Source organism: Bombus pascuorum, chromosome 14 (genome assembly GCF_905332965.1).
Source record: "Bombus pascuorum chromosome 14, iyBomPasc1.1, whole genome shotgun sequence".
Taxonomy (NCBI): Eukaryota; Metazoa; Arthropoda; class Insecta; order Hymenoptera; family Apidae; genus Bombus; species Bombus pascuorum.
This window is the reverse complement of record NC_083501.1, coordinates 4987793-5005369: the sequence shown is the minus strand read 5'-3', so window position 1 is coordinate 5005369 and position 17577 is coordinate 4987793. Positions and strand designations below refer to the sequence as shown.

At 29.1% G+C, this 17577-nt stretch overlaps 5 protein-coding genes across 9 annotated transcripts; 2 read left to right on the top strand and 3 right to left on the bottom strand.

The window, feature by feature from the left end:
* Window positions 1–101: 101 nt before the first annotated feature.
* Window positions 102–2841, bottom strand: LOC132913902 (uncharacterized). 2 transcript variants are annotated; one of them, XM_060972558.1, is made up of 5 exons: window positions 2416–2841; window positions 1636–1775; window positions 1425–1549; window positions 1208–1347; window positions 102–1104 (listed from the first exon to the last, which is right to left on the bottom strand). In XM_060972558.1, the coding sequence occupies exons 1-5, from the start codon at window positions 2432–2434 to the stop codon at window positions 614–616; spliced, it is 915 nt and encodes a 304-aa protein (XP_060828541.1). In that variant the 5' UTR covers window positions 2435–2841; the 3' UTR covers window positions 102–613. The 2 variants fall into 2 exon arrangements, with proteins under 2 accessions (XP_060828541.1, XP_060828542.1); XM_060972559.1 differs by having other exon boundaries at window positions 2463–2837.
* A 4391-nt stretch (window positions 2842–7232) lies between these two features.
* On the top strand, window positions 7233–9477 carry LOC132913893 (probable serine/threonine-protein kinase clkA). Of its 2 annotated transcripts, none has more exons than XM_060972544.1 (3): window positions 7233–7337; window positions 7769–7829; window positions 8119–9477. In XM_060972544.1, exon 3 carries the CDS (start codon window positions 8214–8216, stop codon window positions 9348–9350), a length of 1137 nt encoding a protein of 378 aa, XP_060828527.1. In that variant the 5' UTR covers window positions 7233–7337; window positions 7769–7829; window positions 8119–8213; the 3' UTR covers window positions 9351–9477. The 2 variants fall into 2 exon arrangements, with proteins under 2 accessions (XP_060828527.1, XP_060828526.1); XM_060972543.1 differs by lacking the exon at window positions 7233–7337 and adding an exon at window positions 7363–7469.
* On the bottom strand, window positions 9379–14488 carry LOC132913879 (lisH domain-containing protein ARMC9-like). 3 transcript variants are annotated; one of them, XM_060972500.1, is made up of 17 exons: window positions 14257–14488; window positions 13976–14149; window positions 13767–13896; window positions 13612–13679; window positions 13137–13370; window positions 12841–13067; window positions 12433–12763; window positions 12189–12362; window positions 11880–12128; window positions 11492–11803; window positions 11261–11388; window positions 11104–11188; window positions 10787–11046; window positions 10335–10652; window positions 10202–10269; window positions 9847–9877; window positions 9379–9646 (listed from the first exon to the last, which is right to left on the bottom strand). In XM_060972500.1, the coding sequence occupies exons 1-17, from the start codon at window positions 14314–14316 to the stop codon at window positions 9529–9531; spliced, it is 2967 nt and encodes a 988-aa protein (XP_060828483.1). In that variant the 5' UTR covers window positions 14317–14488; the 3' UTR covers window positions 9379–9528. The 3 variants fall into 3 exon arrangements, with proteins under 3 accessions (XP_060828483.1, XP_060828484.1, XP_060828485.1); XM_060972501.1 differs by having other exon boundaries at window positions 13976–14139; window positions 14257–14342; XM_060972502.1 differs by lacking the exon at window positions 10335–10652 and having other exon boundaries at window positions 14257–14485.
* A 43-nt stretch (window positions 14489–14531) lies between these two features.
* LOC132913907 (alpha-ketoglutarate-dependent dioxygenase alkB homolog 6) lies at window positions 14532–16171 on the top strand. Its single transcript, XM_060972568.1, has 6 exons — window positions 14532–14656; window positions 14839–15011; window positions 15094–15270; window positions 15391–15498; window positions 15575–15673; window positions 15741–16171. The coding sequence occupies exons 2-6, from the start codon at window positions 14967–14969 to the stop codon at window positions 15996–15998; spliced, it is 687 nt and encodes a 228-aa protein (XP_060828551.1). The 5' UTR covers window positions 14532–14656; window positions 14839–14966; the 3' UTR covers window positions 15999–16171.
* Window positions 16143–17186, bottom strand: LOC132913908 (THO complex subunit 7 homolog). The gene is made up of 3 exons (XM_060972569.1): window positions 17009–17186; window positions 16456–16880; window positions 16143–16375 (listed from the first exon to the last, which is right to left on the bottom strand). Exons 1-3 carry the CDS (start codon window positions 17016–17018, stop codon window positions 16193–16195), a joined length of 618 nt encoding a protein of 205 aa, XP_060828552.1. The 5' UTR covers window positions 17019–17186; the 3' UTR covers window positions 16143–16192.
* Between the last annotated feature and the right edge of the window lie 391 nt (window positions 17187–17577).

Below are 17577 nucleotides of genomic sequence, written 5' to 3'. Positions count from 1 at the left end.
TACTTATTCAGTTGATAAGATAATAGTATTAATCATACCAATGGATCCAAATTTATCTAATTTTTAGTCCTCAATAATAAAGAATGGAATAAATTTCAAAATTATAAATAAGTAATATTTATTGTGCACTTGTGTCAGCACATATACTACATAGTATTTACACTTATTACAATTATGATAATATTTATTATCATTTTCAATGTATATATATATATATATATAGAACGCTTTTGGGATCTTTTTGTAATTTCTTTCCCAGTCCTCCTTATGGCATTTAGTATATGCTCATAAAAAATTGATCTATAATTTTCAAAATCGTGAAAATCAATTAATTTGCTTCTCCATTATTTGAAAAGTATCTTGTTTCCTTTCAATGTTATATTGCTTATAAAATTTTAATGGTATCATTCAATGAAAGCTTGCATATGAGACTATATCCCATTAGATTTCTGAGTAAATATTTCATCATTCTTTAATACCGTCATAATACTATTTATAATTCTCTTTTAAATTTATATATTATCTCTATTAAATTAGAGTTACAATCATATAAATATTTATGACATAAAAAAATAATTTGTATGAAAAATAACTATTTTCCACAAGAAGAATTTTATCTACCAACATATTCCACAGCATAATAATCACAAACGACTAAAGTTTCATAATCTATGTAACGTTCTTCATGGCCGTGTACGCCTATATAACATATTTGATGATTCGGCTGTATTTTTCCTATGTGATATACACCTTCGTGTAACACTCTGCCTATAAAAAGAGCGTGGCCATCTTCGGTTTCACCGGCAGGAAGAGCGTACAAAGGAACACTTCCTTCCCATGATTTTACCCAATTCACATCTTTGCCGCATAATATTTGAAAATCTTTTTTATCGTGAGAGGCTCCACCCCATGGGATTGTACATACATTATTTCTGATACCACCAGGTGTGATCGAATCTCTGTGATGAACGCGGCCTATATACAAACCATCTTCTGAGGCCATTACAGCATTTTGTGGAAGACCATCCGATTCGTTATAATCTATCCAACAGTAGCAAGTGTCTACCAATTGTTGCCTAACAACTAGAGATGTACACGGTGATTCTAAAATGGATATATAGAAATGTCTAATAATGTTTAATAATAGTAATGTTTAATAACATGTTTATTAATTTGAAATATTATTTGATTAATTTGTAAGAGATACCTTCTATCAAAAATTCACCAGTTGCACCCCACGCTGTGCTAACCCCTATATAATTTATAACAAACGGATTTCTGTCTTTGTATGCTAGAAAAACATCACCATTTTGACGACCAATCTTTAAAGTTCCATCACAACACCATCTAAGAATTAAATTGCTGTTTCCTTTCGGGTTTGAATAAAGTGATATTTTTATATAAGAGTAGTTTTAGTTTCTTACTGAATCCAAATATTGAACATATACTGAGCATTTAATATGTTTCTTGTTTCTGCTTCTGCCACATCTTGTTCTTGGTTATTCCTTTTAATGGCTGACATTGTGTTTCTCCATCCTCCAATAATAATCTGTCAATATAGAATATATTTATATTTATGTTATGTGCAAGTGTTCGGTAAATATAATATTTATTTTTAACAAGATATAGACATACCTCATACACATTTGAGTCTCCACCCAAATGTGTACGTAAGGAAATTCTTGCATCATGAGCAGCTTGCATACTCAGCCTGAGGCGAGATTTTGTGATAGGAAAATAACGATATTCTATGCTATCGGGTGTAATAATTCTAACTGGAAAAATATTAATTTTTTAATATATTTGGACTATATTATTTAAAATATTATTATATCACTTTGTAGTATCAAAAGAAGCACAATCTTTTTATACAATTTATACAATGACTCATACTAATATGTAGATATAATAATGTTTGAAGAATTGTTGCTCTAGATATTTATTTATGATAGTATTGTTGAACTGATTGTTTTTTGTATACTAAAACATTTATATTCCAGTTAGTAGAAACATAAAATTGGTTTATCTAATGCATAGTTTTTTACATAATAGACAATAAAATAATTAATGATAAAATTTAGAATTGTAAAAATTTCGGATAATAGTACGTTAAACAAAATTTATATATTTATACATATATTGTAGATGTGTATATATTTCACATAAAGTTGATGTAACTTACACATTGTTCAATTATTTGTGCGATTTTATATATCGCTATTATTTAATTTATCGGTTTATAAAATAAATATTATAGTATATAAAAAAGCAAATAGTTCTATAACTACTGTAAACGAATATATAAAGCAATAATTTCCCAAAAAAATTATGATGTTTCAATATCAATAAAAATCATTATATCTATTATTTAACCTATTGCGCTTAAATATTTTATAATAAAAAAGTATGTTATACCAAATTTACGTGCTGACATTTCTGATCTTGCTAATACGTGTACTCACTAAAAGTCATGGTTGTTGGTTCGATTTTAAAACAACTTTTTATTATTGGTTGATAACACAATTGACTAAGCAATTACAGTTAACGATAGTAAGGTAGAAATATACGGTCGAATTTGAATTCCCCCAATTGATGGTGATGGTTATGTTTTCTGTATAATTTCATCGCAAAGAGTGCAATTTGTCACATTGCAATCAAAGTTATCTACATAAGTAAGATACTATGTATAGATGCGTTGCATAGGATCGAACTTCTCCTTAATTGGCACTTTCTCAGGATACTGAGCGCATGCGTGGCATATAGAACAATTTTTATTGGCATAGATTCAATTTTGATAGCGGGAAAAAGAGAGAACGAAATTTTCATCATGATGAGTTTAGTGTTACTTTAGTATTTCATTTAATAGTTCATTACACCAATTTATTTACTCTTATTGATTATGTTGTATTCGATATAATAATATATTTTTCAATTGGAAAAATTAACAAAATTTAATATATATGAGATAATATATTATAATAATAATATATTATCTAATATATATTAATACATAATATATTACGAATATTATCTCGTACAATTTTTAATTTACTTCTCTATGTTAAATTCATATTATGATTTGTGACTTATAAAATGAATAATTTTCTAACATCAAAGTATAGGGTTATAATACTATGATAAAGTAACTAGAATAGGTCCTTGCATAGAATCTTGTCATCGTATTCAGGATATGCCAAGCATGTGAAGATGCGTGAAGCTGAGCCGCAACCGGTATTACTACATATCTTTGCAACTTTCGCACCACAAATATTTCTGAGTTTGAAAGTGTAGCGCACATGCTTATACCTTATCATAACTTATTTATATTCTTTCTATTTTAATCTTATCTTCACAATTAACGAGAAAATCTTTCTATTTTCTAATTGTAGAAAAATATTACATAACTAAATTATTTATGAAATTTGATTTATTTTTCTTACTAAATATAACTAAAAATATGATGATCTAAATTATAAAATTTTCTATCTTTTGCATTTTAAATTCATGGAACGTTTTCCGATAAAAAAAATATAATTTGTGTTTTCCACGAAGATGGTTCGATTTTTCTCGATGTTTAGTTCAGACTTACTGTCCAAGAATATACATATAATAAATATGCAATACGACACACATGTGTTTCGTGCGGCTCATAAAAGGCAGAATGTTCTACATATATGCAACGACATCAAAGAAGCGTCCGCTTGGAATTAGTTTACTGTCCACTTTCCATTTTCATTTTACTTTCTTCGTATTGTACTAATGTCTCGCGTTGTTACGCGTGTACGACTTTTACCGTTTCACGGTCATTTGATGGCCTCTTAGAAATGGACAATTTATGCTCTGATCTGGAGATGCCTTTTTCGCGGCAAATAGAAAACTGTGTCAACAGGCCACTTACATGTTACAATTACAATTTAATTTCAATAAAGAAAAGTTATTTACTAAAACAGAGGTTGCTATTGCATTAAAGAATATCGTTTTTGAAATCTATTTCTGTCATTTTAAATATAGATTTCCTACAAAAAAAAAGTGAAGAAATGAAATATATCAACTGTAATTGTTTGTAGCGACTGGATCAACGTGTTTGATTATTTGTGATTTATAAACAGGGATAAAGTATCCTAGGTCATTGTCGTTAATATGTTGGAATTCAGCTGACCGACGCACATGGTCAATGTACGTTTCAAATGAATACACTTGTAAACGCGTGTGCAGAAAGTAGAAAGCATTGCAAAAGATAATGACAAGGATGTAGCAGTGTCATTCCGGTTTTCATGTCAGAACGCAGCATGCGATCGTCCCATTGCGATCTACATATGCTGTCTCATAACTTTGTGTCACGATCTTCAATTTTTATCAGAAATTTTCCTTTTTTGACATTCGATATTAAAATAACTCTGAAACGATAGAATAAAAGATTTTAATGATGTGCGATGAAATATTAATAAGAAAAGTACTTTGAATTTCTTACCTTAAAAAAGAATAGCTGCTTTAATCTCAAAGAAGGTTCTTAATCAGATGATTAAATACTATACTGCGATATATAGTTTATTTTAAAAAAGCACGTTTCTCTTTATATTATGTTAGTGCGTCATCAGATCTTAATGAACGCAGTTATAAATATTGGTGAAACGTTGGAATACATTTTCAAAGCATCCGGAAACGGATTTTGCACGCAAGGTCTACAAAAAGATTGCACATATTAAATTACATAACAAAGTACAAAAATTGTAATGTATCTTTTTTTTATTTTATCAATTTGAATTCTGCTACATACTTTGGGTTATTTTTGACTTGGCTGTTTTACTATTGCTAAACAATTTCCTGCCTAACCCGCGGGAAATTTAAATTAACAAATTATATTTCAAAGTCCAGTTTCATTTTTATGCATATCATGGAGCCCCATTAATAAATTTTCCAGATTGAAGATTAAGGAAATTATGCAAGAGTTCAATTTTATGCAGAAGTTTTCCTTAAAAGTATTAAAAATCTTTTCGTTCATTGAAACAGGAGTGAAGTTGGACCATGAAAATTGGAAAGGCGTAGCGGAATTAAATGTAGCTTTTATCGTTTCCAATTGTTTTCAACATTTTATTATCAACTGCTACTGTATAATGTTTGCTAATTGATGTAAATTATTCACGCATGGTAGAAAGTGCGTCTTTCGAAGCATGTTTGCATAATAATTGATGTAGTGAGAGGATCAATCTTCTATTGCCTATTAGAGTGGAATCAAAATGATCTATGCCGTTTCCTTTCCTTAACGTGACTTGTTTTCTATTTATTTGCAATTTTAACACCTGAACCATTTTACTTGCATACACTTGATTAAGAAAATACGTACAATTACATTAATTTTTTCCTTAAGGCATTTAAATATTAATTTACGCACTTTTTATGGTCAAATATTAATATTGAGGTTAACTATTGTATTATAATAATGTTGTTTAAATAAAATACAATTACAGATTGATATTATCGAATTGGACTTACTATGATCTTTGAAGGGAACTTCATGAAACTTTCTTTCGTACGAAAGGCGATTGGTATTCAAGATACTCGTGCATTTTATGCGGATGTAAACCGAGCAAAACGTTCTTTCTGATGTTTACGAATTTGATGCCTGGAGAAAGATAAGTATTCCTGAGCATCATTATCTATGACTATGTTTTGAAATACAGGCACGTCCGTTTTTCAGTAGATCTTCTTCCATCTTGCTCCTATAAACATTGCGTGTGAACAACTCGACTACTTACCAATAACTTTATGTAATCGTTATTCAACTTCATCTATGTTCGTTAACCCTCTAGCCGTGAACAACACTGAAATCATATTCTTATTTATTAATAGACTACGGATTTTTATACAAATTCATTAATTTGAGAATATAATTGTAATATTAGAGCTTCGGTAGAAAATTGTTTCATTTATTAAATGTTGTAGAAATCATTATGGTTTGGACATCTATAAAATAAATATCCGCAATTTATTTACTAAGCACTATCTTATTTATGTCTCGGTATGTTTACGAAAAAAATAATTATAATATTATATTTAGATTATAACCCAATTAAATATTAATTCAAATATGCACATTTAATTAAATCATAATTAATAATAGGACAATATTGAATAGTTAATATGAGAGCGCCGAATTCAAAATTCCGAAAAAAGAGTTACAGGATAAATAGTACACATTTTACGTGGTAATTGGACCTGTAATGAGTAACATTGTAGTGGAAATTATGGTATTTGTAATTCAAAAGAAGACGTAACGCGGTTTCGTTTCTCACTGTAAGAAAGTTATCCATCTACCGTAACAAATGTCTGTTAACCTTGGCAATGATAATGCATAGAAATCGGGGCTACATTTTTACGAAAGCTCGCAATACACTGGCTGCGTCGAAGCCTGTCGATTAAGCTGACTGTTGAGAAGACACGAAAACTATAGTTACATTCAAACTAAACAATCTATTAATAGTATCTCTAATTAAATTCTATTCTTTATGTGATCACTTATATATAGAGAAGGTATTTATACGTTTTTTTAGTAAATTTTTACCTTTTTACACTCTATGGAAGAGATATTAAGATGAACATCTTGTTTTTACATTTCCAGGAAAATTACATATTATTATAATATATTAAAAATGATTAATATCAATAATTGTAATAAAATTCACTTCTGAAAGAACTTTGGTTTAAAGAAATACTTGAAAGCAAAAACTCGATTAAAAACAGATGTCAAATATGAAGTTATTCTATCTTACTGTATTTTGAAGATGATTAATATCAATAATTGTAATAAAATTTACTCTTAAAAACGAATTCGTTCACAAGAATGCTTAAAAACATAAATATTTAAGAGCGGGAAGTAAAAAGATAGATACATACAGCAAATCTAAAACTAATCTATTTTAACTTACTGTATTTCTCTCTCTCTCTCTCTCTCTCTCTCTCTCTCTCTCTCTCTGCATACATTCACATATAATCTATAATTACTAAGACTCATCCCAATGACATACCTTGTAAAAAGAGCCAGAGTCATTACTATATTTTGAGTAACCAAGCTGATGTTTGGGGAAAGGGAGACTTTTCTATATGTATTAAAAAGTCTAATTACGTTAGGTAGGTCATGCTCCTCATAGTTCACTGAATAGTTAGTTGCGCGCGGGCTGACCCATTGCTTTCCCCGTAAAAGTGAAGAGTTAAATCAGGTTGACTCTTTCTCCCTGCTCTGTATGGTCGGATACCAACCAATGTCCTATCAGTATGTGCACATCAAGATCGCTTTTACCTTTTTGTGAACGAGGAGGGATTCCTAGGAGTATAAAACGGTAAGGAATCGATTCGCGTGTCAGTATGTGTGTAGTTTCAATTTGTCCTAAGAGATTCAGTCACCAGTTAACGTAGTTGAAACCTTTTTGGACTTCTTCTCTTCTTTTGTCATGGCGAATTTCATTTCGCTCGTGAGTACTGAATAAGTTGTAAAATAATATCTGTGAAATCGCGAAATTTCATTTTGAATCCAATTCAATGAAATTTTTAATGCCATAATCGAAATCGTAATATTACTCTTCCGAGTTTTGTTCAAAACTTGAATTTTTATAACAGGTGAAATGGTTGATTAACTTTTTAGATTAACTTTGTAACTGTATATCTAACTATTTATTGGTAGAGATGTTTGTTAGTGTTTATGCTTTAAGTAGAAGATTGTTGGCCGTTGGAGGATGAGTATTAATTTATGGTGAAATTGTTCCACTTTTAGAGTGCAGTAGTCCTCGGTTGCATCCTGCTGACCCACGCGGAACCACCGGCATCGGTTAACAGTACGTATTTCTTATGCCTTTTAAAATACGACATTCTTTCGAACAAATTTTCTTGTGACTGTAATACATTTTTTATATTAGCAAACTATTAGTAACAAATAATATTCCAATTATATTTAAATTATTTAAATATTAATATTTTAAATATGGCAATTAAAATATTCGAAGTAATATTGTTCTCCTTTTTTAACTGTTATTGCAATTTTGCTAAAATTCTTTTTAATATAAAATTTTTCTACTGAAAATTTTTAAAATAATTTTTTCATTTTATTTCACAAATTTATTACAGGCTATTCTATCAGCGGGGAGAACAATGGTTTCGAGTATAACAGCAATATTATCAACGGTGCCTACATACCTGGGAAAGAAGGTCATAGAGAAAACATGGACTTTTACGGTGGAGGAAATACTGGACACTCGTTGACCAACAGCAGGAGCCAAGGAAACCTCGATGAAAGTTTAAGGAGCAGCTCTTACAACGGATTTTCACCCAGTTCCCATAATACTGGTTTCTCTACTACTTATACTACTGCTACCACTCACGATAATCTTGCGTCGAGCTCTTATTTCCCTAACAACGCTGCACAATCCAGTTTTGACAGTTATAATAATAACAACAACAATGCTGATTCGGGTTTCGAGGCTTACACGCAAGGCAGCGATCAAGCTGGGTCGGATTTCAATCAATTCTCCGCTAACAAACACAAGAATCCTTCTTATATGAGATTTTCTGATAACATATCCGGTGCTACTAATACAGGAAGCTATCCAGAGACTTCAGAGGCTTCTTCGTTTAGAGGAGATTATTCTGGAGATTCTTTTAGGAGTCACACATCTCAAAATACAGGATTCATAGACAGTGCTGACCCAGCTTACAACAGAGAAGTTTCTAATCTCTTCAACAGCCCTAGTACCGATTATTCGTACGGAAAGCATAAAGAAAATACTTTTGGAGGAAGTAACAAGTTCATGACCGACATCTACTCCATGAATCCTGATACTCGCTACGTGCGAGGAAATCACGGGAATATGGGACGTGATTATACTTCTTCTATGTTTTTGGCCAACTCTGGCCAAAGCAGTCCATTCGGCAACGTTCGAGGAAGCGCTGGTGCTTATGGATCAGGAAAATTCGGCAAGTATAATAAGCATTTGGGTGATTATACCTCCAGTGCAGGTTTGAACTACCTTTCGAAGGAGCAAGACGTTGATTACTTGCTCAGTAGTTATGGTAAAGGCAGTGGAAAACTGGCCGCGATTAAAGAAGGTAGACCGAGCAGTTATGTTAGCCAATCTTATCTTGGCGGACCTTCGTACCTTAATAAGATTATTGGAAGTTATAAGAGTAAACCCAGCTTCATGAATTCATATCATAGCAGTTCACCGATTGGTTATTCATCGATGTCTGGCTTACATGGTAGTTCCAGTGGTAACAGTTATGCAGATAGTCCACCACTGAGAAGATATCGGAGCAATAGCTACATACCAGGGCATGCTAGTCCATATCCCGGTTATTATTGATACGTTAGACAAGCGTGAGGGAAGTATGTTATGTTATGTTTTGTACATATTTATTATATGAAATATTTAATTTTAATTAAATACTGTTTATGTTTGTTGTTTAAAATAAAATTATTGTATAAATGAAGGGAGTATAATATTCATCTCTTTTTATTATATTCTTGAGATCTGGTTTTAATTATGGCGGAGTTCGTGGAAGCTTTGGCTTAGCTAAAAATGCTTCCTCTGTATCGGATTTTGTCTCTTGCGTCCATGAAACCTTATCGTTGGCAATCCTATTGCTATCTTCGGTATTCCTATAAAGAAAGTTCCAATTTCGTATGATTATCGATATTTTCTAAAGAAAAAGCTTGATAACGGTAAATAAAATATGAAATTTATTCAATAATTTGTGGCGTATAAAAAGGTTAAAATCTTAATATAAAAATTTACAATGGTGCATAACTAAGTTTAAAATCATACAGTGCGTTTGTATCACATTAGAATTTCGACTCACAATGACGCTATGCTGCTGAGTTTCTCCATTACTGAAAAAATATAAAAGCGATAATAAAATTATAACTTTTAGATTCACGTTATTTTATAGAATACGTTCGATGATATGATTCATCTTAGATTTTATTGCTTTCATATGGTCGCTCCAATTTTTTCGAAATCATGACCAAGTACATGTTTAAGAGAAAGTTATAAAGCTTTCACTAGATAGTGCTTACAGTAAATCCTGTCAAACGTGGTAAAATCAGTGGACGTTTAGAAATTTATAAATGGTTGTTACGCATTAAATATTCTTTTCCTAATTTTTTCCAATAAAGTGAAATCGGTCGAAAGATCATTTTAAATAAAATTCCTACCTGTTGATTCAGCTTCGCTTCCGATTCCTAGGAGCATCGAGGATGCTAGTGTCGTTTTGCTGCTTTCCCTGTAAAAAAGTTCAATTAAACGTCTCGTTATATTATATCTTTATCCTAAAAAAATATAACAAACTTCGAAGTATGATTTTCATAAAGATACATAGCACTTTCATTATGAATTTCTTTTACGAAAGTCTTATCATTCTTCGAGTTCCACCTTTCGTTCGCCACTTGCACTTTAAAAATTTGCCGATCCTTAAAAACGTTATAAATATAAATTTTAAATTTTAATTTGATAGTTAATTTCTCGTTAAATACCTTTGTCGGAGAAGATTTTAATTCGACTACACGTGGCTGTGGTTTAGGATACGAGATTGTCTTTTTAATAGAATTTTGTAGTATTACAATATTATTTTTAGTTTTCACGTTAGGCTTGCTATTTACCAATTTTCTTGAAATGTATAAAAGAAGTTTATAATTTTCATAAAAGTATATATTTTTACTTTATCAATAAAACTATCTTTTTATTTAATTTTATTAGTTTTACATATTAATGAAATTAAGGTCGACATGCTATAACAATACCTTGGTAAAATTTCTTCATGTTGTATTGATTCGTGTTCAGAAGATAAATTTTTAATTTGATTATTCTGCATAGCAGAATCTATTGTTTCTGTTTTAAATTGCGGAAATGATAATTCGTCGGATATTGTTTCCTTTTCTTGAATTGTCTTTGGTAAAATTGTATAACATGACTCTAATAACGATTCTCCACACAATTCTCCGTAATTATTCTTTACCGGATCATTTTCGTCCAATTGACTTTCCAATACATCAAATTCCTCCTGAAAGTTTTTCTTTTTTTCAGCAAAATATAAGACATTTTATAAATCATTACCCACATTATCATTATCTGCCATTTCCTCGTCTTCCGTTTTAATAGTAATTTCACCTCTATGTATCTTTAGAATATGATCCAAGTGTTTCCTGTTTTTCCCATCTTATTTAAATATTTTATTTGATATAATCTAACTTATATCTCATAAAAAAATATTTTACCTTATCTCGCCAGTTTTATATTTACTGTATTGTTCTATTATAGATGAGAATTTAATTCGTTTTGCTTCCTCGTTGAATACGTGATTCGCCAAGAAATTATTTAAGGCTCCATTGATATATGGTAATGCCTGATTTAAATATACATCATAAATACATGTATATATGTATATGCATAATGCGTATCATAATTCGTAATTTTAGAAAATATGAAACACGACACATATATTATACCGATTCATGATCCATTAAGAGCAAATCAATTAATGTTGACATAAGTAAAGGCGCCATTGTTGACACTCTTCTTTGAGCTGTTTGATGCAACGATAAATTCATTAAAAGAGCCGTAGCATATTCCAATCGATAAGAATCCATAACACGATATTGATCATGTAGGTGATGGATCAACCATTCCATTAATCCATTTTCTATCATATAAATCCTTTGTTGTTTACGTAAAGATAATTTTTGTAACATTGCAATCATCATATTGCAAGTCAATGTATCTATATTATTATCAGAAATACTATTCATGCACTTGAATACCTAAAACGTTTATCTTATTAATTCTATAATCTTTTTTAAAGTTTTGATATTTACAATTTTGTTAGTGTCACAATACCGTATCAACAACAGTAGAATCAAATGATAAATAGTCTCTTCCACATCTAAATGATGCCAATGCATTCAATAATCTCGTGACTGATTGTTGTAAAGGATGTGGTATGATAATGTTTTGTGGCGTTAATAGATATGGCAAAATAGATTTGCCCCTATAACTAGCAATTTGACTGTGAAGTCCCAACAAGTCTTTACTTATATATTCATGCACCGTTTCATCTCTTTCTCCAGGTTGACTAAATGTTATTTTCTAAAAAAAAATGTTTATGTATTTATATTAAATAGATATTAATTAATTAATTTGTCTTACCCTTCGCAATGCTTGCAAAAGAAATAGTTTTGTTTTAATGCTTCCATTAATTAAATGTAATTTGATTTTTTTGAAATTCAATAATTTTGGAGGAATAAATATATTGTTTGAGTTTGAATACTCAATAGTTTTCATATCAGAACGAGATTTTGCTAATAACAATTCTGATGAACACTATAAACAAATAAAATATAATATAATAATATACAAAAGATAATATACACATCAAATTCTCAGTGCTTACATGTGTACTATCTTTTATATTTTGATTAAACAAATCTGGAAAGATTCTTATACAAGTTTCTAACATAGCCTGGAAATCAATTACTTGTCCTTTTACAGAATCCTCTAAGGCACTTGTTAATACTCTTGCAATGCTCATCAGTTTATGATAATCAGCATGCAGTTTATGAAATCTGATTTTTAGCTTTTCATAATTGGAATGAACACTGCATAAATGAGATTTTGCTACTGCTAACTCTTGAGTACACTGCATCAATTTTTTATTCCTTTTAGTAAAGTGTGATGAATATATCTCTTCTCCTGAAGAATTCATTGATACAGTCTGTATACTTCTACAAAAAGAAAAAATAATAAAAGAAGATGATATTTAGATTGTCATTATATCAGAAGAATACTAAACATTTCTCACTTTGATTTTTGACTATACTTTATACTATCATAAAAAATAGGTTGCTCTTCAGATTCATCATCTTCCAAAAACATTGGAATGTTTCTATCATTTGGTATGATTGGTACATTATTGTTTTTAATTGCCTTCTTTGCAATCACATCTTTTTTGGAATCTTCTGATAATGATGTATAACTTGAAGAAAATTTGTCTGAATTTTCATCATTATATTTTGTATTGCTAAAACTCTTAAAATTGCATATATTTTCATGACATATTTTATTTATATTATATTTTTGTAGCAACTTGTACCTTACTTGTTGTTTGTAATTTTTGAGAAAGAGCTGTAAATGGTTTGTCAGTTTATCTGACCAACTTTTTTCAAATATGTTAGAAAGAAATGGTTCTGCATATGGATCTTCCATAAAAGGAAATGCAAAATAAGGTCTTAATTCTGCATCATTTTCTAATTCTTTACCTGTTGTATTTAGAAATGTACGTAACCGTTCCATACTATCATTCATGTTCTTCTCTATTTCAGTCATAAAATTCTGTGTATTATTAATGTTAAATCAGTCATTACAAACACACTGAATCTTTGTGCGTACAGCTATTTATGTTATTCATTTTAAAATTTTGTGCAAAATTTATATTGCAATTAAAACAAAAAAAAAAAAAAACAATCTCACATTTGATGTTCTTACAAAAAGATAAATGTAGTAAATGAGAGCAGAATAAATATGACATGAATTTATAAACAAAAATTAGAGGGTTAAAACAGATTAAAATTACTTCTTCACATTCAGAATCTTGTTGATTAGATGATGTCACAAGATCACTTACAGCTGCTTGTGTTTTATCTGAATGATTTAAAAAATAAGATTTTTAATTTTTTAAGAATATAAAATTTATATTTACTCTTTACATATATTGAGTGTTATAAATACCTTTTTTTTTATACCAATGTAACATTAACATGTGTTTAGGTAACATTGCAAAATACACATATATATGTAACATTAAAATTTTACAAGCTTTCGTTTGTTTAGCATCTTCAGGTACTATCAAATTCCATAACTAGAAATAGAAAGTTCCAACAAATTATATTTCTTATTACATGTAATATAATATATTTGATCAATATTTTTTATTATACGTTGAAGAATGTTTTCCAATCTCCTGTTTTATAGCTGAACATTAATTGTTCGTAACAATTTTCGTACTTTTCGCCTTCGGTCTGCAAATCATTCTTAAGATGTTTAAAACCTTTTATTGTTGCTTCTACCATCAATGCATCGGCAGTATTTTCAAAATCATGGTCTATAAGGAACTATAAAATTTGTGTGTTTATATTCATTAGATAATAAATATTTTGCTAATATTAATAATAGTTGATACAATTTTAAAGACGCAGTAGAACTTGAAGGATATATATACCTGATGAACAAGTTTTAATTCCTTGTTATCCATTTTATTTATTGCCCGATTCTTATCCATCTTTCTTCTTTATTTATTTAAATTGACAAGTTTAACATAATGGGGTGGAGAGATCGTTTTACGTCGCTATGTATTTAAGGAGTTGTGTTTTACATACAGTTGTGTGAAGGATATTCCCTTCCATAAGATTGATTTTACGCAAATGCATTTCTAAGCAATTTCTGGCGTTTGCATCTACATGTTCAGTAAGATAATATCTTTTAATATCATGAAGACACGAAATATTGTATTTCTATGAAAAAAAATAATTAACTCTTAATTTATTATGGAATGGAATATAATATTGATTAGAAAGGAAACAACTTAATTATTAAACGCTTATGGATTCATAAGAAAAAGGGTTGGTTCTTTCATATGTATGAAGTTTTAAAAATTTAAGAACAAAAGCTTTTCGATTAATGTTGTATATTATCGATAATGCATAAAAAGTTATAAATTAAAAAAATTTAGAAAATATATGAATTTCATTATAAAAGAGAAATTTAATTCTTTTAATAAATCTATATATGACTTTATTTACAGATGTATACATTGTGTTTGAACATGTACAAAACTAGCGTTCAAAAATATTTGCCTTTTTATAAGTAATAAGTCAATATCTGAATATTTCCCGAACATTTTTTTAAGTACCTTACTTCAATCATCAAAAAATGGAAGAACACAAACATATTTTTCGTGAAAATGTGATTCCAGAGGTTTGTTTTAATATGAAGTTTATTTACTAAAGGTTATGTTTTATTTTACTTAAAATAATTTTGACTTTTGACATTTTTATAGGTACCAGACTTAGCTATTTATATTCCAAATTTTATTACACAAGAGGAAGAAGATGAAATAACAAAATATGTGAATAGTGCTCCATTACCAAAGTGGACACAATTAACTCATCGTAGATTACAAAATTGGGGTGGTATTCCTCACCCAAGAGGCATGATAGCTGAAGAAATACCAATTGTAAGTATTTATAATAATTTGTTGTAATAACTAATGTCCTCACGATAGAAAGAATCTATTATATAATATTAAAATAAACTGATACACATATATTTTATTATATTAACAATAAGTTTTCAGTGGCTCCAAAAATACATTAATAAAGTATCATCATGTGATATATTTGAAAAAAATAAACTACCTAATCATGTTTTACTTAATGAATATCTACCTGGTCAAGGAATAATGGTATAGTTACAAATTAAACAAGATATATATCCATACATAACGAGATATAAAGCATATTATAATATGTATTTATTAGGCACATTCAGATGGTCCACTCTTTCATCCAATTGTAACAACCATAAGTTGTGGCTCTCATACACTTTTAGATTTCTATAAAAGGCTTGACAGTACAGAGGTTGTGATGATAATTATAAAAATAGTTGTATGTATGTGTATAAATTACATGCAAAATTTTGTTTCAGCAACACCAACCTAATTTAGAGTTCAGTTTTCTGTTAGAACGTAGGAGTCTATTCATTCTCCAAGGAGACTTATATCACAATTACTTGCACTCAATTGCAGAAAGAGACACAGATGTTGTTTCAAAGTCTGTGATAAAAAACTTGAGTATATGCGGAGACAAATTTTCGGAAGGAGAAATATTAAAACGGGGAACTAGGTTGTCTTTAACTATTAGACATGTTCCAAAAACTAGCAAGTTAAAACTAAGAATTGGATAATATATTTTTATGTACATACATATTATTTCACTTTGTAAAGTTTGAGAACACTAAATGTGTTTTTATTGCTTTACGTTTGCAAACCTATACAATATATTTAGAAAGAAAAGGAGAATTTTTATATAAGATACAAAGGCAATGCTATTATATTAAAGCATTTATAAAATTATAAATATTTACAAAATAATTTCATTTCAAGATGTTTCAGTTTTTATAGCTGTAGAAGTATCTGTATCTTCATAATTTTCTAAACTTACATCCATTATTTCCTCATCGCATTCATCTAACATTCCTTGTAAAGAATGTATGGAAGATATTAGGACATGAAATTGTTTACGTCTCATTTCCAATTTGTGTTCTAATTGTTTAGACTTTTCCTAAACATCAAGAAAATCATTTTAAGTTTATAGAAATAAAATAAACTCTTTCTTAATTATTATGGTGCAATGGTTTTTACCTTTAACTTGCTCAACTCTTCACATAATGTAGCAAGTTTTAAATTGGTTTCTACTCTATCTGGCTGCTCATTTATAACTTTTGCTAGTACGTCATATTCTATTCTATTTTTCCTAACACGTTTTGCATCTTGTAATTCTGCTTTTGTTTTTTCTATGTCCCTCTTAGCCTCCTCTATTTGTATTTCAATTTCTTTTGACAATTGTTCATAGCTTTTTAATTCTTCTTGACTCATATTTGAGACTAGTCTGGATTTTCGTTGTGCAAATTCACATTGAGCTAACTGGGATAACATTCTTTCATGTAAAGTATTATCTACTTCTGGACTATTTGCCCATTTTATAAATGACTTTAAAAGCATGTTTATTCGACGATCATCTCCAATTCCATCTCCATCTATCAGTAATCTCCGGCGTATTACTTCTTCTGTAAGACAAATAAATTGAAATTAGAAAATTGAAATTAAAAGTTTTGATAAAACATTACAAAAATTGTGATTTTAATTCATTTAATTGATTAAGAGGTTATGTCTAGTAGTACCATAATCAACTTACCGTCACCCATTCTTTCTGTAAAAGAAAAATCCCGGTACAATAAAGAATGTATTATTTTTTATCATATAATCGATATATTTGTTTCATTAATATATATAATAATAAATTATTAGCCGATGAAAGTTCCGTACATTGTGTACATTTAATGCAACTAGCGAGCGACATCTGTAGTCTATTTTTTTTTAATTAAAAATTACCATGGATAAAAGTTAAACAAGTAAAAAGCTTGTAACAAGTAAAAAAAATACAAATAAAGGAGCATGTTGCTTGAAAAATTACTTAAAAAATGTTTTAAACGTATATCGAAGCATTTAATTGGAAGAAATAGCAGGAAATACTTTTTTTAATGTTATACGTTTTGCAAAATAAAAAATTCTACTTCACATACTATTAAAATTTCCTTAAAATCAGTACTGTTATTGTAATTGTATTTCATGCTCCAAAAATTAAAATCATTAATTAATTCGTAACTACATTTATAAACAAGAAATGTGTACAATTTTTTAATTTTTTAAGTATTCTGATTTGACTATCTTTCTTAATTGCAGAAAATTATCAACTTTAATGAT